We start from the raw sequence: 20,835 nt of genomic DNA, 5'->3' as shown, positions 1-20,835 counted from the left end.
ATTTAAACCTACACGTAACCTATATAAAAGCTTACAAATTTGATTTGGCAAAATACAAATTGTTGAGATTCTCTTTCCTTGATTTATGTTGTCCAAATGTGCATAAGGATAAGTGGTAATCAAGAACACCTTGGAGAAATTAACTAGATTTTAAGGGTCAATTTCTGCTGATGTAGACTCCTAATGGATCAACTTTACAATTATGAGCAAAGATCAAAGCTAGAAAAGCAAACCAAGCTAAAGTGCTATAATAAATGTTGCTAGATTCCTTGTATCGATTTCACAGATTAAATTTTAGATTTGTTCAGTAGATTCTTAAATAATTTTAAAATGAAAGAATGAACATATGTACACATTAGGTTTTCCACAGTCCATATTGCTGTAAATTGAGCTTCTAGATTTGACTGTGTGTATCTTTTTGTCATCAATGTTTCAAATCATACTCTATCTTGATGATGAATCATACATTATGATTTGAAACGTTGATGACAAAAAGATACACAGTCAAATTCAGAAGGTCAAATTACTACAAAATGAACATCTTCAAATAAAACCACCAATCCCCCAAATTAACAAAACATGTGCTAGTTTGGCTCACAGCAATTAGTGAAATTGTTAGAAAGGTAGACATTTGAATTTTAAAAGTTCAAAGGTCAAATCTTTAAGTCTAGAAGTTACTCGGGTCAAGTCTATACCCATGGATCTAATCCAAGGTGATGACTCACTTGTCTAGAGATCACGATCAAATCTCTAGGGATCAATGATCACAAGGATCAAGGTCTATAATGGCATGAGCTAAATTTATGCAAGAATATGCCATTTATAAGTTAATTATTATGTTTAAGAACAATTTAATCAAAGTAGGTTCAAAACATAAGGGAAAAGAGCATGGGTATGCAATTTTCACCACTAAAACTTGTTATGTTTACAATTTAATAATCTTACATCATATAAGTAGTTGGCTGCAAACTAAATTTTTACATGTACCAAGCCTCTAGACTTTGGGATATGCAAACAACAATAATAATAGAGATAGAAAGAAATGAAAGATCTCACCCTTTTGAAACATCTTTAGCCCATTTCATTGTTGAAGGACACCAATTTTAAGGTTTGCTTGCCACTATATGTATGAAATGATAGTGCTTAAACTCTCAACCATGTAAGTCGGTAATAATTTTCAAGTTTTTAACTGTACTAGCAATAGCTGCTTTCAACATAGAAAATATAGAAACAACTTATAGACATAACATATTATTATTTATTTAGTTTAATGTGCATCACATCAACATAAACAGATTCTTTAAACATTTATAATCAGCCCCACCATGACACCAAAAGGTAAAACTACTATTTATAGCCTATATTATAACTAAATCGTGTTTGAGAAATGATTCACAGACTAATTGTAATAAGGAGTCGACCAGAAAAACTCGGGCACAAAGAAGACATATAGCTCTGTGGTAGGGCATCTTAGTATGCATAAGGAGGTCTTAAGTTTGAGTCCTAGCTGATCCATAGAAAATAACATACCCAAACTAGGAGCCCCAAACAACAAAATGTGGCTCATGTGAAGGTGTTGGAGAAATGAGCCACACCAAAACCCTAATGAGGACCATATGAAAAAACCATAATTACAAAGAGGGCAGGTAACACAGTGGAAAAGCACCCCCACATGCACATGGTAGGTTCTAGATTCCAATCCTAACTGGCACATGGAAAATAACAAATCTCTATAAAGTAGCCTACCCTAAAAGCAATACTAGATAACTACTATCCTTCGTCAAATCCATCATGATCACGGTAAGGAAATTTTCTATATGGAAAGAACCAATGTACAGCTGAATAACTGTTGTTGTTTGTCAAAACCCATGAAATCTGAGGGGTAAAGAAAATAGCTGTAAGGAGAGAGCCAACCAGTATACTTATCCTCCATCCCTTGACAGCTTTGTTATATACATGCACAATTCAAACATATTAAGGCAAGGAGGTATTAAGCCCACTAGAGGGCAATCATTTGGCATATAATTGAGCACTTTCTTTAAAATAAGTGACATGTCAGTTTCCAATAGCCACTCGACGGAGGACGGATAAGCTGCCTCAAATATGATGCTATTCAGTCCCAACAAGTAGTCATGACAGAATTTTAAAAATGTGCTAATTGACAGGTTAAATTAAAATCCACAAAAAAAACCATCAGTATCAAGTCTTCAACCATTCCATAAACTGACAGAGAAACCATTTTTGGAGACAATTTTCCCTAGGTAGCTAAGTTGGAAGTGCTTAAACCATAAAGTATCCATCACAGACCCTTAACATATGAAATATTATATATTCATAAAGTTATAATATATCCCAGGTTTGTGTGTTAGCATCCTCCTCTAACATTGTTCAGAGGTGCTTGTGTTCTTCAAGAGTAGCCTTGTGAATACTGCCAAAGTTGAGTTTTCTAAAACTTACAAGCTTGTGCAAAACAAAGTGGCATGTATTGCCAATTGAGGATTTTGTTCCACTATTGTATCTATCTATCTATATTTTAACAATTATACTACTGCTACTGCTTCTCCTTATTTACCTTTAGTGGCCCAGTCAGAAGCAGCTTTGGAACCCTTTTCAAGATTTTCAGAGATCCACAAGGCTCCTGCACAGATATAGGGGCTAACTTTGGATCCTACACTTTTTCCCAAGGAAACCATTTTAGCTGTGACAACAGGTTCCAACTCCTTGGTTTTGGTCATTGCATCTTTTCCTAAAGATGTCACTTTAGCTGTAGCATTGGCTCTGACCTGATACTTTTCCTCTAATTCTATGGCTTTGGTCCATGCATCTTTTCCCATTGATGTCGCTTTAGCTGCAGACGTAGCTGTGACTTGATACTTGTCATCCAGCTCTTTGGCTTTCACTAATGCATCTTTACTCAAGGTGTATCCTTTCGAGAGCATTGTTGTAACCACATTCCCTGCCATGGCCACTGCCCGACCAGCAACTGCAAGGTTACTTTCCTGCAAAATCTTTATGTGAGGTTAAAGTTGTAATTCTCAAGAACCTCAAACCAATTAACAATAACAATGATGTTAGGATCATTACACCGTTTGACATTATGAATCATATTTCTTTCAATGTAATTATGATTATTGTGTTTTCATGGTTATCAGGAAACATGGGTAGGGGTAGGCATTATTTTCAAAGAAGGCATGGCAGTATATCAATAAGATTACCGGCAGTGTATCCATCCTTATACCAGAAGTGTCCTACTAACTATGTTTTCGTATCTGTCTGTGTGTGTGTGTGTGTGTGTGGAGGGGGGGAGGGTTAGCTCAATTTATCGTCCTTCAAATAACTGTTCCCTGCAAATCTGGTTGTATCAGACAAGAAATTTGAAAGACAGCCTCTAGCACTGATAAAAGAAGGGAAAATAAATTGAGCTAACATCAATTTATTTTCCCTTCTTTTATCAGTACTAGAGGCTGTCTTTCAAATTTATTTTGTCTGATACAACCAGGTTTACAGGGAACAGTTATTTGAAGGGCCACGTAGCTGCTGGATTTTCCTTCTGAAGATTAACATCAGTGCTTCCTTTTGCATATAAAGACCAAACAATATTCCTATATCATTTTCCATTAAAATTTGATTATTCTTAGAATAGTAAAAGAGCACATGATGTCTATTAGAAAGAAAGACAAGAATATACATTTCTTAGCAGGCAAGTAAATCCATCTACAGAGATGAGAGGAACCGGGCAAAGAAAAGCAAACAAAGAATAATATAATAGCAGAGTAAATGTGTACACGTTCAACAAAGCATCAAATGGAGAACAGAGAAGGATATGAAACAAAGATATATAGAGAAAAAGTGCACATATCAGACCAAGGCCCCAAGCCAAGAGCAGAGCAGGTCATTAGCACAAAATACAAAGAAAGGGAACCAGCGTGAAAATATATAACGGCCCACAATTATTTAACTATTTGTCACATGAGAATCATAATATTCTGCCCTTTCCATTTAAACAGTTTTCTGCTTCCTTTCTATATTTGCCTATGGAATTTTATAATGCTTTTAAGAGATATATTTTTAAAACTATTGGGAGTTCATCTCAAAGCAAGTATTTATATTAAAACAAAAAAAAACTTGAACCCTAAATGACGAACAACCTCAAAACTGTCATCACAAACACAACTTCAGAAAAACAGGGGACAAGCTGCTCCAAATGAAATGCAGCAGGGAAATTGTCCACAGTGCACTGTTGGAAATGTTGTCTCAAACCATATACAATATTGGGATTTCACAATACCACACTTTGGGCACTTATTGATTTATTCATACCCAAAGTCATATTCTAGGTATAAAGTCAACAAAGAAATGATATTAACAAGGAATGGTGCAGGGCATGGTAGAGGAGCGACCATGCCATTAAGGGTAAGGTCCCGTGGGGAGCTTCAGGATCTATTTTCATGGAGCGAAAAAAAAAACCAACACGTAGAGAAAGAACAGGGCCATGATCTCCATAAAACATGATTTCAGGCAGTTAGAGAAGCATAAAAACCTCAGAACATGAGCGGCTGGTGTTGAGGTGATTTTAGGGCAGGAAAACAGAGATATGTGTAGAGAAAAAAAATACAGAGGAAGAGTGTGGGAAGAAGCGACCGAGATTTTGGGGAAAGTGGAGAGGCCACAGCTAGGAAGGAACAAGAAGAGGAGAAAAGGCATGGATGTTGCAGATTGGAGAAGAGTTTGAGAGCACAAACGGGCAGCAAGGAAGAGGCAAGAGTTTGGAAGGATATGAGAACTGCTACAACAACCCCTCAACAGAAGAAGTCCATAAATAAGGTACTCTTGCTGTAAATGACTGTTAATTTAGCTCAAGGCATGCTGCTATTGTTTGGATGAAATCTGTTTGTTATCCATAACATTTATTAAACTATTGCCAAGTATAGGATTTTGTTCCAAGTTGGCTATGAGATGTATAGGGTGAACCTCAAGGAAATGTGACATCTTGTAAAGCCATGGTAGTATTTTAAGCTGCAGGAAGGGGTTTATTAAAAGGACCTTAAAAACCTTTAAGCATATGACTAAGAGTATGAACAAGGCATGCCAAGATCAAGTGTCAAAATTAAAATACCAACAGTGATGGAGCAAGTTGGGAGGGAGAAATCCAATGACTTCAGCAGTCAAGAAAATCAAACTGGCCAAAATATCCTTTGCTTTGCCGATATATACGAAAACTGTTGTCAATTTTTTTAAAACTACACAATCCCTTACAAAATTGCCTGAGAAAAGTTAAAAACTACCTTGTTGCTCACAAGAAACTACTTACAGAAAAGAAGGGTGATTTAGCAGTCTGAATCAGTGGTTGTTTATGCCATCAGAAGGAACTAGCTGTCATCGGGAGTATTTGCTAGAATATACTCCTGTGTCAGCTTGAGGCCATGTCATGGACCTAGCAAGGGGCCTATGCTACATGGCACCCTCAAGATACCTACATGTACCGTGTATCCTACAATACCTGCAATTGCAAGTACAACTTACAGGATAGAAATTTGCACAACAATAATTAAAGCCAATGGAAAAAAATTTATCTACTCAACAATCAAAATAGAGTCATCAGAATCTGTCATCGATTTACTAGTGCCTACCTATGCTAGCAAAATATGTTCCAACCATATAGTTGTACAAACAATTGTACGATCTATACAGTGGATGGAGTGAAAAATATTCTAAAGGTCTTCTAAGGCAAAAGTATTCAAATTTGACAAATTGATAGTCAATCTTTAAGTTGCTATGCATTCTAAACGTGATGGTAGGGTTAAGACCCAAAATGCTCCAGCAATGCAGCTATATTTTAGATTTGTCAACCCTCTTCCAACTTCAAACTCTTGTAGATTTGGCCTTTACTGATTTTCATGAACAGTTTGAACTCAATGGTGAGCTCATATTTGCATCAACATGCTCCAAAATGAAAAATCTGATGCAAGCGAAGAGAATGCTCAGCTTTTCAAGACCAACCAAGATTTGCAACTTGAATCATTCAAAACGACTAGCGAGAAGCAATTCCACAAGCTCTAATTCCATGTAAGTGGGTATAAAATGCTCTATACCATTCAATATTTGGCTATGGAAGTAGCCACCCAAGATCTAGGAGCTTCAATGAAAGCACAAGAGGCAAAACATGAGAATAATTATATTCTATCAAACGAGAATGCAAATGTACAATGTGTACATGATATTATTGATTGATAATACAATGAGAATCCCTTGGTTATATAGGCCAAGGTGAGACATAAGACAACATAAGAGTATGACATGTTTCTTAATCTTATGACTTGAGACATAAAGTGATCATGCCCTTATAATAGTGAAGACAATAAAATAAATGAGGTAAAATAAATAGAAAAGATAAAGCATAAGCAATACTGTAATACTGCAAAACCTTCATAACTTCTTGGATAAAGCTTGCAATGGAGTGCACCAAAAACTCCAAAGGATTTGCTCTTGTATAAAGTGATATCAATGTGGATTGCTCAATGGAAATTTTAGGATAACCTTGGTAAGATTGAAGGTTCAACTTCACAATAACAAACTAACACAAAAGAATAGAAACACTTGATGATATTGAAGGGTGAGGGCTTGGATTTATAGATTCATGATGAGATGAGTGGACTGTTGAGATCTTGCCACAAGATCAATGACCCACAAAGGATGGTGCTCTCAAGCGAGACCAAGAGAATAAGTGTCACTAGAGGGTTTCATGGGATAGGGTAGCTAAATGATGGAGATTGGAGAATAAAGGAGGAAGAATGTAGTTGGCTTTCCAAAAGAGGCAAGTTTTGACGTTTGCCTTGTTAAGGGAGGTGGGAATTTAAAAATTGGATTTTATTAAGAGGGAGGTGGCCGCATACATTGTCAAACTGAAAGGTGACATTTGTCCTTAGTGGTTTTATGGAAAATGGGATGAAGGATTATTGGAAGAATATGCAAGCTTTCACGTGACACATGGCAGATGATGGTAATTTTAGAGGAATTTAAATTAAAGAAAAAGGCTAATGGGGATTAAAGTGGGGTTAAATTAATTAATCAATGGGTTTTGGAAGAATTTATGAATGAGGGCTAAGGTCAAATTAATTAACCTTTAAAAGAATATAGAGAGATATAATTAATTAATTAATTGTCAAATTTGAGTGCCTACAAATAGCTTAATTAAACTTAGGTAAACTAATGTGAATAGAACCTAAGAGATAAACCAATTAGGTAATATACCTTGTTTATGCCAACAATCGTGTACAACACAAACTCCTTCAGCATCAAGTAATGTCTCCACTTGTGCAAATCCTACATACACCATGGCATAAATTTTTTGGTCATAGATAGAATAACATTGCCTAGCCTTATTCAATTTCTCACTAAATACATGATTGATCTGCCCTACTAACTCAACAAAGCACCATCATTCTGCTTCATAGTAACCTTGGAACATTTTTCCAAAGTTTAGGAGTGCTAACATGAGATCGTCTACCATTTCCTTCTTCAATAGTACAAAAATATTGACAACAACTCCCACTCAAACCCACCCTTCCACATGCAATGCATTGAGGATGCACAAATGCGACTAAAGTTATTGATGAATTTGCAATAGAGTATCACCAAACCATAAAAACTTCTGTCCTTTGTTGTACTTATTGCTTTTGACCACTAAATGATTGTGCAAACCTCCTCAAGATCCACAAGCAATCCATCATGAGATATGACAAACCCTATGTTAACTCCTCCCTCATGAAGCTGCATTTCTTTAAGCTGATACATAGGCCTTTTTTTCTCGGCTTCATGAAAACCTATGATAATTGCACAAGATGATCCTCCCTTGTCTTGTCAAACACAGAATGTCATCAAGATAGACAACCAAAAAATTACAAAGAAATAGCTTAGAACCTCACTCGTCAACCTATGATCATTCACCGACCCGAATGGCATCAACATCTATACATACAAGCCTTTATTTGTTTTGAATACAATCTTCCATTCATCTCCCTCTTGGATCTTGATCTAAAATCATCTACTCTTGAGATTTATCTTGGAAAAGTGACATATTGCCCTCAAGCAATCCATTAGGTCATTCTTGTACATGGAAACCTATACTTGATGGTAATCTTATGGATTGCACCAAAGTTATGCTCCATTCACCATTATGCATCTTTCTTCTACACAAGTATTGTGAGAACTACACAAGGACTTAGGCTTTCTCTAATCACACCTCATTATAGCACTTATTCAATCTATTAATTCAATTGTGGAGTCATGTTAGGACTCATTCTTTGTGGTGCTTTATTTGGCAATTTGGAACCTAGAATCAAATCCATATAGTGTGAGATGTTGTGCATCAACAACAATCAATCTAGTATTTATGTTTAGGCTCCTCAAAGCTGCATAATTCCTTTTCCTCCCATGTGAGGGCTTGATGAATAGCACAACAATCCTGAAGCTTCCCACCTCCTTGATAAACTCATTTTTCTAACAATAGTACCACCTTGCCCTTCTATGCGGACTCTTCCTCATCCTTCATGAGAAGTTACTCAAACTTCTTCCCGTCATCCCTGATGGTAAAAAGGTTCTTGCACCCATAATATGTTGTGCATTTTTTATGCTAATGTGGCCTTCCCAACAACCCATGGTGTGCATTTATTAGGATCATGTCACACCATACTGCCTCTATGTCATGTCCCATTTTTGGGTCAATCTAAGTCTATACATATTAGGTCTGTTCTTGGGTCTTCCCTATTTCCATATGTTGTTTATTTTCCCTTCTTGAGCATGTTTTTGCTTCCAACTTCTTTTCTTCTTGTTGAAATTTTGAACCTCTCTATCCCATCAAGCCTTTCATTTGTCACCCACCTGACTGTTGTATTTGTCAAACTTCTCCATCCTTTCATGCATGTTGCTTGACCCTCAATGCCTCATCCTGTATTGATTCAATATTGATGTTGGTATGAATTTTCTATTGTAGTTACTAATATTGTAGAGCTATTTGAATGTAATACAGCCATTCATGTACTAGAATACAGATCAGACTTCATTTGTTATTTTTTGTTCATTATAATAAGAAAATCAGAAGTTACTTCTGTCATTTTCTGTTCAACATGCAATGATATTGGTGATGCATAAACAGTAGTTTATAATCTAAATTATCTAAGATTTGATTGAATGCTAGGGGCGATAGTGTTGCTAATCAAATAATAAGTGTTTGTGGAAGTTTAAGAATCAGATCTACCTTATTGTTTTGGGTGGGGACATTACAATCTACATACCCACCAATTTGAAATACAAATTGACACTACTTGGTTGGTATGAGTTGTTGTCTCTATTACAATCAAGAGACTTCGTATGGTATGGGGTGTGCAACTATCTTCAACCCCACTTCTACACCGTCTCCATGGACACTAAGTTACCACTACTACCAATAATCATCTTGCAACAATTTCCTACTAATTTGCACTTAGTTTGGAAGAGGCTCTTCCTCAATTAAGGCTCCATATCCTCACATAAATTTCAACAAAACTTTGTGCATCGTTAAGTTCTCCCCAGCCTATAGGTTTGCACTTTTTTTCGAGTATCTGATTAGCTATCTTCTTCAGCCTATGTGACAGCACATGCTTCCTCTGTGCAACCTTATTCTCACATGACATCTAGACACTCAAAGACCTAGAGACCTACTTGATCACATTTGAAGCAACTCCCATTGACACCTTTGCCTTGGCCTTGTCTTCCTCTATCTCCATTTTGGTTGGAGATCTACTCACTTCACACTTGATGTAGCGCCATTCATTTCATTGCTCTCCTTGCATGCATAGTTCTGCTCACTACTTTGTGTGGTTTATTGTCTACAAGACAAGTTTTCCTCCACCTTGAGTTCTAGTCTATAAGCCTCCTCAACAAATCAAATTGTGAGCATGTCATGCATTGAGATACTCAAACTGTTTAAAAACCTAAACATCTCCTTAATGTCACCTTCCACATGACCAATGCAAATGCATAGCCTATAGAACTCCTCCATGTACTCCTTCACATACATCTTCCTCAGGTGTAGGTTTTGGAGCTTCTTGTGCATATCTAGTGCATAGTTGATTGGCATAAACTTCCTCTTGAGTTTAATCACCACGTGATCCCACTACAAGATCTTGCACTTTTGCTACACATGGTTCTTTTCGACAATGTCCCAACATAAGGTGGCATACATGACTCTCTTTGGGTCTTTGATTGATTTGAACTCAATATATTTCTCTAGCTCGATGATCCAATTGATTGGTTCTTCTTAATTTAAGATTGTTATGTAGCTGGGGAGACCCAACCTCAGCTTGCTCCTAGCATTCATCAAAGGAATTGCAAATCTTTACTCTAGTATAATGTCCTCAATATCATCTAGATCCATTACACCACCTTGCACATCACTGACATTTTCCTTCACCACTTGGCCTCTTCTCTACACAATTTCAGTGACCTCCAATCAATCTTGAATGGATCTAAACATGTTAACAAGATCTATGAAACAATCTACTTGATGGTTTCTTGCACCTCCTCTTCCAAATTCTACAAGTCTTATTTGGTTCACTTCAATGCAACAAAATTTTGCACAAATGCTTGGGTTAATGAAACAATTGTGAGTTCATCTCTAGGAGTTAGAATACTTACTCTAAACCAACTGGTGTGACAGTCAAATGCAGATCAAATGACCAATCAGTGAACAAGTGTGCAAAGCACACAACAAAAGTTGAACTAGGAAAAACAATGGAGACCAAACAAGAAAACAAAAGTTTAAATTGTAAAGCATGAAAGAATTATAAATGGGCCACCAATATGCAAAACTTGATCACACTATGGTACTCAAGCTTTTGAAGAAAAAATTCAACCTAAGCTTTACCCAAAACCAAACTAACAACCAAAGGAATCGAAGGATCCCCTTTTCTCTCCAGAGGATCAAACCCCTTGGATGACCGAGAAATTTCAATTTCTATGATGGAATGCCGATGTCAAATTTGATTGCTAGTGACATGGAGGATCAAAATGGGTCATTTCCATAAATAAGCACTCGAGCAAATCCAATCAGCATGGATGCCATCTATAGATACAACAACTAGCCATCCCTTAATAAGTTTGAACCTAACATTCTTCTGACCTTCTAGAATTAATAAGTTATTAGAAGATCTAGCTGTTTCCATTTGAAATAAGTGTTATGATGAAATTACCAGCCTTCTAATAATATGATGTCAATTAATCTCTCCAAGGTTTGCACTAGAAGCAGATTGCATGGGTTGAGAGACATTTCAATAGGAGAGCCTCTGACCAAATGATCTACATAAGGCTTGAACAAAACAACAAGTTTTGGAGACTCTTAAAACTACTAAAACAAATGAAACAACATGGGAATGCAAGTTAGGCTTTCATGCCAACAAACTACGAGAATATAAAGGGAACAATGTTGTATCAGATCATATGAATATAGTATACATTGGCATTATTAGTGGATATTTAATCTGATATGTGAGTAAGGTTAATTCTTATGTTCCTTGAGGGCAGAGAAGAATTATACAACAAAGAGAGACCCTAGCAATGGTGTATGCACATCAAAAATTGAGGCACTATTTATTATCTACATCATTTACATTTTATACTCATCATGAACTATCGAAGTATCTCTTAAACAGACCAGCCACACAGGGAAGAATATACAGATGGCTGCTGCTATTTCAAGAATTTGATTTCAACATCATGGTAAAACCAAGGAAAAACAATCAAGGCCATAACTACCTTTCTAAAATTGAAACCAGAGAAGAACCAGATGACCAGGCAGAAGATCTCCCTGGCACAAATCTGTTCAGAGTAACTGTGGTACCACAATAACTTCATGATGTAGCAATTTTGCTATCCACGGGAGAATTTTCACCAGATGTGTCATTACAGAACAAGTAAACACTTTTGCAAATGTCTCCAGCAGACACATTAATCGAAGGAGAGTTACACAAAAATGGGGAGATAATATTTTTAGAAGGATAATTGTATAAGCATGAAAGAGAAGATATACTTAGGGAAGCCCATGAAGGAAATCCAGTGGTCATAATTCAGGGGAAGCTATTGAAAATAAAGTAAAATTAGCAAAACTTTGGTGGCCAACCCTTCACAAGAACGCAAAGCAATATGCTAAACAATGTGACATTTGTCAGAAGGTGGGAAGACCCCTAGCAAGAGATGAAATGCCCTTCCAACCTGTTTTAACGTAGATACCATTTGAAAAGTGGGCTATATATTTTATAGGATCTACAAATCCACTAGCAAAACACTCAAATTACAAGTTTATTATGGAGTGGAATATGGATAGAAACAAAACCTAGGAGAGATTGTACTACAAAGACTATTGCAAAATATATATATATATATATAAAAACTATCATAACAAGATTTGGCTATTTAGTAAATATCACCAACAATCAAGGTAAACACTGTGTAAATAAGGTGATTGTGAAGCTACTACATAGTCTTATGATAGCACATAACAAAAGTACTACTTACTGTTGATATGTTTTTTACGCACATGCAGAGACAAAATAAAATGCCATAAGCATCTTATCCTCTCTTGAACAAAATCTCTCGGATGCTGAAGATTAGCTTAACGATCACTCGAGAAGACTCCAAGGTTCATGCATGTAGGGTCACTACGTGTGGATAAGCTCATTGGTTGATGTGATTATGCTGGAATCACAAGGGGACTTACATTCGAATGCCTGAATGCTTGATTTGCTGGAACTTAGGTCCTATCTACTCAATAGGAAGCTAAAAAAGAGCAAAAGAGGCAAGGTTTGACAGAGCCTATTCTAATCTTAAGAATGTAGGAAGATGAATGAATGAATGGCTAGATGGAATCCTACTAAGCGAGGTCTCACCATCAAACTGAACAATTTGACACAAGCTCAGTGCAATCTTCTAAGGACGTTTCAAGGATGTTCGAATCAATACCATCAAACATCGATTACCGTTCAAGTTAATGCATAAGCAATGAATGTAGAACGATTCGAAGTTAGGCTCATATCATCCCAGTTGACCACACAAGGCGCAGTTACAAGCAGCAAGAGGCTAGTGGTATGGATTGGGCGTATTCCACATGAATACATTCAACAACTTCCTCCATTCAATCTAATTATTTACCATCTAACATGAAGATCCAACAAGAAACCATGCACATTGTAAAGAAACAACACACTTCACCATAATTTCAATGAAAATGGAGTTCATTTACAACTTAGGCAACAATTTCTACCTTCTCTTTCCTACTCTACTTTAACTTCTATTATATTCTCTTAAGACTATCTACTGACTATTAACTCACTATCAGCTATTAACCTTTACAAATGAAGAGCTTGAGCCTTTTATAGAGAGCTCTTTTACAACGAATGGCTAGGATTGATTCTCCATCAATGGCCAGGATTTTACAATAAAACCCTAATTAGGGTTTGTTACAACAAACTTCTCCATAGCCAATGAGAAAATTTAATTCCATGAGTGTGGACCAATAGATATCAGGGGTAGGTGCCTCGGAGTTTGTGCCATCACTGGTGAGCTTGATTCATTGAACTTGGATGCATTGATGTGGACTTCATTAACTGGAGGAATGATGATTGGAACGCCATCTGGGATGCCACTTCACTCTTGCACTTTGTAGACTTGAATTGACTCACCATGAAGGAATATCTCTTGATATTCAACATTATCTAGCTCGCTCAAAGTAGTTGTGATGAGAGTTATTGATGTAGCTGAATCTTTGCTTGCTTGCTTTTGAGTGATTTTATAACTTCTCTTTCGCACTCCTTTGATCTCTTCATGTATCCATGGTGTGGTGAAGGTTGAAATTCCTCTTGGGCGTGAAGTTTCTCTTCTTGCATGGTGGTGTAGATCTCACAATTTTCCTCCTTTTTGCTTTGCAATCACCATCCTCTCCCATCTGCAAAACAAAACAAACATGATATCAAATACATAATATATAACTTTGATAGTTCTTCTTAGCTTGATATATCCTTTGATTTTATGTGTTTTGCAGGTTTGATAAGAAGATCTAGAGAAATTTGCCTTTATGAAGGAGCACTTTGAAGTTGATTTTCGCTCGTAGAGAGGAGCTCTTTAAGTGTATTCCATCCTTGGTTTTCATTAAGTTTCTCCTCGCCTTAATCTTCTTCATTTCTTTGAACTTCGCTCATACCCTTCAAATTGTGAAGTTTTCTCATGTCTTAATTCTTGAAGTTCATTTGTATCCCTTGGTTTGTAAAGTTGGAATTTTCCATTGAAACCCCCTATATGAAGCTCGCTTGTCTCAAACATGAAGTTAAAATTCCTCATGAAGCTCGATTCATGAAGTTGACATTCTCTCTTATTTCTCAATGTATGAAGTATAACTTCGCTTCACTTCTTCAATTCATGAAGTAACATTTTGCTCAAAAAACCTTCTAGGATGAAGTTCGCTCCTTCACTTCAATTCATGAAGTTGTAAGATCGCTCCAAATCGGTAGTTCAAGAAGTAACAACTTCACTCCAAATCGGTAGTTCATGAAGTAACAACTTCACTCCAAATTAGTGAAACATGAAGTTGCTTCTCTTAATCATTTCTCTTATTTATATCCAACTTCATTCTTAAAAATCGCTCCACTTAGCAAGATCATGAACTTCGCTCCTTATCCCAAACACATGAAGTAGTAAACTTCGCTCCAAAACCTCAACTCATGAAGTTCGCTTCAAAACCTAAACTCAAGAAGTAGCAATTTCGCTCCTCCTTAGCAATTCGTGAAGTGGAGGATTTCGCTTGAAGCTTGCAGCTGCTAAAGTTATCAACTTCGCTCATCTCTTTTGATACATGAAGTATGAATTTCGATCCTAGTTGCTTGAACCCAAAGTTCGCTCCTATCTCCTTGAAGTTGAAGTTCGTTTAAATCACTCTACTTCGCTCCTCTTGGTGAGATCATGAAGTTCATTTGGCATTGAGTCCTCTTTAGGTGATTATCCTTCTCTTATTCAATTTTGCTCATGCTTATGAAATTTGCTCTCCTTGGTGAAAACATGAAATTCGCTCTCTTTACCCAATGCATGAAGTTATCTACTTCGCTCACCTCCTTCAACTCATGAAGTAGCATTTTGATCACCTCCTTCAATTCATGAAGTTGGGAATTTCGCTCACTTTCTTCAATGCACGAAGTAAAAAAAAACTTCGCTCATCTCCTTTAACTACTGAAGTCGATTTATTTCACCTATTTATATCCAACTTCACTCTCAAGATCGCTTCATTTTGCTAGATCATGAACTTCGCTCCAAAGTGCTTGAACATGAAGTTGTCAATTTTACTTCAAAATGCAAACTCGTGAAGAAGAAACTTTGCTCTAAAGTGGTCAAACATGAAGTTCTCCTATCATCTCCAACATGAAGTTCACTCCTATCATCTCCAACATGAAGTTCGCTCATCTCCCCTTCAACATGAACTTCGCTCATCTCATCTACAACATGAAGTTCGCTCACCTCTCCTTCAACATGAAGTTTGCTCACCTTTCCTTCAACATGAAGTTCGTTCACCTCTTCTCCAACATGAAGTTCGCTCACCTCTTCTCCAACATGAAGTTCACTCACCTTTCCTTCAACATGAAGCTCGCTCACCTCTTCTCCAACATGAAGTTCGCTCACCTCTTCTCCGTTCGCTCACCTCTCCTCCAACATGAAGTTTGCTCACCTCTCCTCCAACATGAAGTTCGCTCACCTCTCCTCCAACATGAAGTTCATTTGACAAGTTAGTCTCTCCGTCAGGATTCATATATGGAATATAACATGTAAGTATAATTTCTTATACTTTAAGTTATATTCCATATATATTGTCAGGATGTTTGAGAGTGGTTTCGGACCTCCAAGAGTTATAATGCAAAATCTAGTTTTTGGAGGATCCTACAAATTTCCAGACAATCCAATTTTTGTACATTTCAGGATAAGGATGACATTCCAGAGTTTTAAGGTGAGTTCTCTCTAACCTTGATGTAAGGGACGGGACTTAGGAGGACACTATGGATTCAACCAAGGTTTGATTTAGCAAGTTGAAGCTTGACCAGATAGTACACAAAAACCCTAGGAATGATCTAAATAACCCCAAATCACTCAACTGACCTAACCTCTTTCACTCCACCTTGAGGAGATCCGCCTGGCTTGATGACCTTTGAGAAACTCAATCCCTTCAATGCAAAGGCTAAGACACTAAAACGACCAACAACAAAACTAAAAGAGCTAACCCTAGAAAGCAAAAAGTGGGGGTCATGTTGATGTGTCTTTCGTACACGACCAAACACAGAATAAAATACCTAAAGGTACCTTATCCTCTCTTGAACAAAGTTTCCCTACTGCTGAAGATCTCGCCGAAGGATTAGTTGGAGTAACTCCAAGGTTCTGATATGTAGGTTCTCTACGTGTGGATAAGCTCTTTGCGATACGATGTGATTTTGCTGGAATCACAAGGGGACTTACTCTTGACGACCTGAACGTCTAATTTGCTTTGGGTATTACTAGAACATGGAATTTCACTGGCCGTTGATTTAAAAAAAAAAAGAAAAAGGATAAGGGTTGGAACGGGATCTATTTCTAACACTAAGAACGTAAGAGCAATGAATGACCTTTGATGAAATTCTAACTAAGTCTTGCTTTGACATCCTATGACCATCTCCACAAGATTAGTGTGATCTTCTGAGGAAAGTTTTATGATGTTCAGATCACCGCTACAAGCATGGACACCGTCAGGTTGATGCATATCAATGAAGAAGCGATAATTGAAGTTAAGCTTAAGCTGAATGATTCCAGTTGACTACGCAAGGCAAGTCTGCAATCAACAAACCGCTAGTAGTATGGATATATGAATTTCACCGTTGATCATACAAATTTCTTTCATTCACCTAATAACATGAAATCAAATTTGAGAAGTATAGAGACCATGCAAATTGTTGGATCGACCCATAGAATTCACCATTTCTTCAATGAAGTTTACAAGTCTTTTGCAACAATATCTTGGCAACAATCTTTGCCTTCTCTTTCTACTCTACTCTAACTATTTCCTACTCTCTGACTATTTACTATTAGCTAACTATTAACTATTAACCCTTCCAAATGAGGAGCCAAGGCTTTATATAGGGAGCCCTTTACAAACAGACGGCGCTGATTGACATAGAACCAATGGCTAGGATTACAAGATAGAAACCCTAATTAGGGTTTGTTACAACAAACTTCCTTAGCCAATGAGAAAATTACATTCCAAGAGTGAGGACCAATAGGAAGCAAGGGTAGGTACACCGAAGTTTGTGTTGCCTTCGATAAATTAGGTACATTGAATCTGGTCATGCTGAGGTGGACCAATTTGACCGGAGGAATGATGACTGGGATGCCACCTTGTCTAACACTTGTGACTTGGTTGATCCTTTTCTGTCTCTGACGTGATGAATGATGTACTTCCTTTGCTTGACCAGGCTTCCTTATTGTCAAGTCTTCCTTCTCCAGTAGCATATCTCGCCCTGAAGTGCTGGCAAAGCCTTTCTTTGTCATCATGTGGTAGAATGAGGTCTTGAGGCTAACTTGAACTCCTTGAACACCCCTAGTCTTCCAACGCTTCAAAGCACCTTGAGTCCTCCCTTTCTGCATGTGGAACGTCCTTGATGATGATGGACTGGAAGAGGTCATCCTTGTCCTGGCTTGGTCTCCTCCCATCTGCAAAATAAACCAAAAGATGATTAAGGATACATAATAAATTCATTTAACATAGCATTTTCTACCTTAGATCATCAATAAGAGTTATCAAAATGAAGTTCTCTTGAAATCCTTCCCAAGGATAGGCCCCATAAAATTTCGCCCTGGACCCTGGCCAAGGATAGGACCTATTTGGGATTTTCGCCCTAGACCCTCTGGAAGGGTCAGGAGCGAAATCTTTGTCCAAGCTTAGAATCTTCATTTTTGGTGGTCAAAATCCATTCAAGGGCAATCCTAAGGGCTTCTCTCACCTTGATCTAGGCCTGGCTTGGCACAAATTTTGGAGGATAGGATGGATTTTAGGGTTTTCGCTCTGGACCCTTTGGAAGGGTCAGGAGCGAAAAATCTTGTTTTGAGCTTATTTCTTCATTCTTTCAACCTCAATCAACTTCAAAAGGCGAGGACACACCTTCTCACTCCCATCCATGCCATAAAAACCAAAAGTTTGACTTGATTTGCAAGGAAAATAGGTGATCTTAGGAATTTCGCTCTGGACCCTTTGGAAAGGTCAGGAGCGAAATTCTTGGTTTTGCTCAATTCCTTCAAATTCATTGATTGCTTAGCAACTCAAAGTCACTCCTAAGGACATCTCCAATCTCAATTCATCTTGGTCCACACTTGCCTTGGCATAAAATTGGGAAAAAAGAGTGGTTTTGTGAAATTTGGCCCTGGACCCTTTGGAAGGGTCAGGAGCGAAATTCCCATTCTAGGTTTGACTCTTCATCTTTTCAACTCCATTATTCTTTGCAAGGTAAAAATACACCACTCTTCGCCCAAGGAACAAGGTTTGGGGCCTAAACATGGAAGCAAAAGAGGTTTATCAAGAATTTCGCTCTGGACCCTCTAGAAGGGTTAGGAGTGAAATTCTTGTTCTAGGCAAAATCTTCATCTTTCAATGTGTCCAACTACCTCTCAAGGCAAGAACATACCAATCTACCCTCCAACATGCCTTGGACACTAAGAACTTGGCCAAACAAGGAAGAAAATGAGGTCCATGGAGATTTTCGCTCTGGACCCTTAGGAAGGGTCAGGAGAGAAAATCATGTTCTAGGCTTGATTCTTCATTTCTCCAATTCCAAACCACCTCAAAAGGCAAAGACATGTTATCTCACTTCCATCCACGCCATAAAGACCAAGGACTTGACCTCCTCTAAGGGAAAAATAGGTGTTTGCAAGAATTTCGCCCTGGACCCTTTGGAAGGGTCAAGAGCGAAATTCTTGATCTTAAATCTTCACATTTTGATGCTTCCATTCACTTCCTAAGGCAAGAACATGTCAAAACCTTCTCAATATGCCTTAGAAACTAAGATCTTGGTTTAGTCAAGGAAGAAGTGGGTATCTTCTAAGAATTTCGCTCTGGACCCTTTGGAAGGGTCAGGAGCGAAATTCAAGTTTTGGGTTGATTTCACACCTCTTTCCTCCTCAACTCACTTCAAACTTGATTTAACCAATTTCTTCTCACCACAATCAAGTCCACTTACCACCAAATTAGCTTGAAAACTTTGCCCTTCAATGCCTTAGGCAAAATAGGGGGTCAAATGAGGATTTCGCTCTAGACCCTTTAGAAGGGTCAGGAGCTGAGCTAATTTCTTACTTCCTTTCCCCTTTTCATGCCTTGGACACACTTTGTTAGGCTTCCTTCCATCATGACCATGCAAATTGCTCTTTAAGTTGACACATAGCTCAAGATTTTGTGAAAAATAGGGTTTTATATGAATTTCGCTCTGGACCCTTTGGAAGGGTCAAGAGCGAAATTCCTATTTGGGCTCAAATCTTGACTTCATTTTCACATTCCTTCACTCCAAATAAGTGTTTTGCCTTCACAAATGCCTGGGAATGAGCTAGTTCATGGCTTTGGGCAATGTAGAGTGTCTTATAGAGGAATTCGCTCTGGACCCTTTGGAAGGGTCAGGAACGAAATTCCTATTCTAGGCTCAATTCACCTTCAAACTGACTTGACTTTGTCTTAGACTTGATCCTAGATCCATTTCCTTCCATATCCTTGCAGATTTGCTCACCCATTCAATGACTTAGGTGAAGAAATTTAGGTCCTTTGTGAAATTTCACTCTGGACCCTTTGGAAGGGTCAGGAGCGAAATTTAAATTCGCTTTGGACCCTTTAGAAGGGTTAGGAGCGAAATTTGACGTTTTAGCCTCTTCGTCAGGATTCATTTGTTATAAGTATAAGTGACATTTCCTTATATCTTTCTTCTTTCTTATACTTTAAGTTATATTCCATATATACTGTCAAGATGTTTGAGAGTGGTTTCAGACCTCCACGAGTTATAATGCAAAATCTAGTTTTTGGAGGATTCTTCAATTTTCCACAATCAAATTTCAGGATCAGGATGACATTCCAGACTTAGCCAAATTTCAGGACATTTGAAGATCAGGATGACATTCCAGACTTCATCACTTGCTAATTTGACTTAACTCAGACCTTCAAGGATGTTATTCACTCACCAAGCGTCATTGACCTCCTCAAACAAGACACAATTAGCAACAAGAGCAAAACTTTGTCCTAAGGAAGACTTTCAAAGAAACCCTAATTTTGGGGCCCTGTGGACTCACCCTGGCTCAAGCAGAGCCTGCTATCTTAGTGATCCCTCTAGCAACACTCAGCATGCAAAGGCTAATAGACAAAACCCTAAAAGACCTAGAAAAACAAACCCCAAAAAGCAAAAAGTAGGGGTCCCCATTTGCAATGGGGCGATGTGTGAATACGTCACAACAAGTCCCCATTTGCAATGGGGCGATTTGTGAATACCTCACAACATCTAGCGCCACCTCGAATAAATGTTCCTGAACATTTCAAAGATAAAGACTCAATCCGTACCAAGAATCTCTGGAAAATTCAACCCAACTTATCAAAAGACTAGAGAGCATACTCAAAAGTGGAAGAAGAATCCCAAACCGGATCAAGGCACCTCGTCTTCGATTACCTATGTATGTGCAAGTGTATTCATTCTCCTCAACAAGAACATTATGACTTCCAAGTTCCATCGTGATTAGCTACGTAGTTTGTCTAAACTTCATAAGCATTCTGGA

At 37.7% G+C, this 20,835-nt stretch overlaps 1 protein-coding gene across 1 annotated transcript in view; it reads right to left on the bottom strand.

Moving 5' to 3' along the window:
• Positions 1 to 2,304: 2,304 nt before the first annotated feature.
• The window catches only part of LOC131073995 (binding partner of ACD11 1), a 55,864-nt gene continuing 37,333 nt past the window's right edge, over positions 2,305 to 20,835 (bottom strand). The window contains exon 4 of the mRNA XM_058010546.2: positions 2,305 to 2,999. Within this exon, the coding sequence (XP_057866529.2) occupies positions 2,565 to 2,999 (435 nt within the window). The 3' untranslated portion in view covers positions 2,305 to 2,564. The remainder of the gene's footprint in view (positions 3,000 to 20,835) is intronic.

The sequence above is a fragment of the Cryptomeria japonica genome, chromosome 9 (genome assembly GCF_030272615.1).
Source record: "Cryptomeria japonica chromosome 9, Sugi_1.0, whole genome shotgun sequence".
Lineage (NCBI taxonomy): Eukaryota > Viridiplantae > Streptophyta > Pinopsida > Cupressales > Cupressaceae > Cryptomeria > Cryptomeria japonica.
Note: the sequence above shows the minus strand (reverse complement) of the source record. Positions and strands in the feature narration are given on the sequence as shown.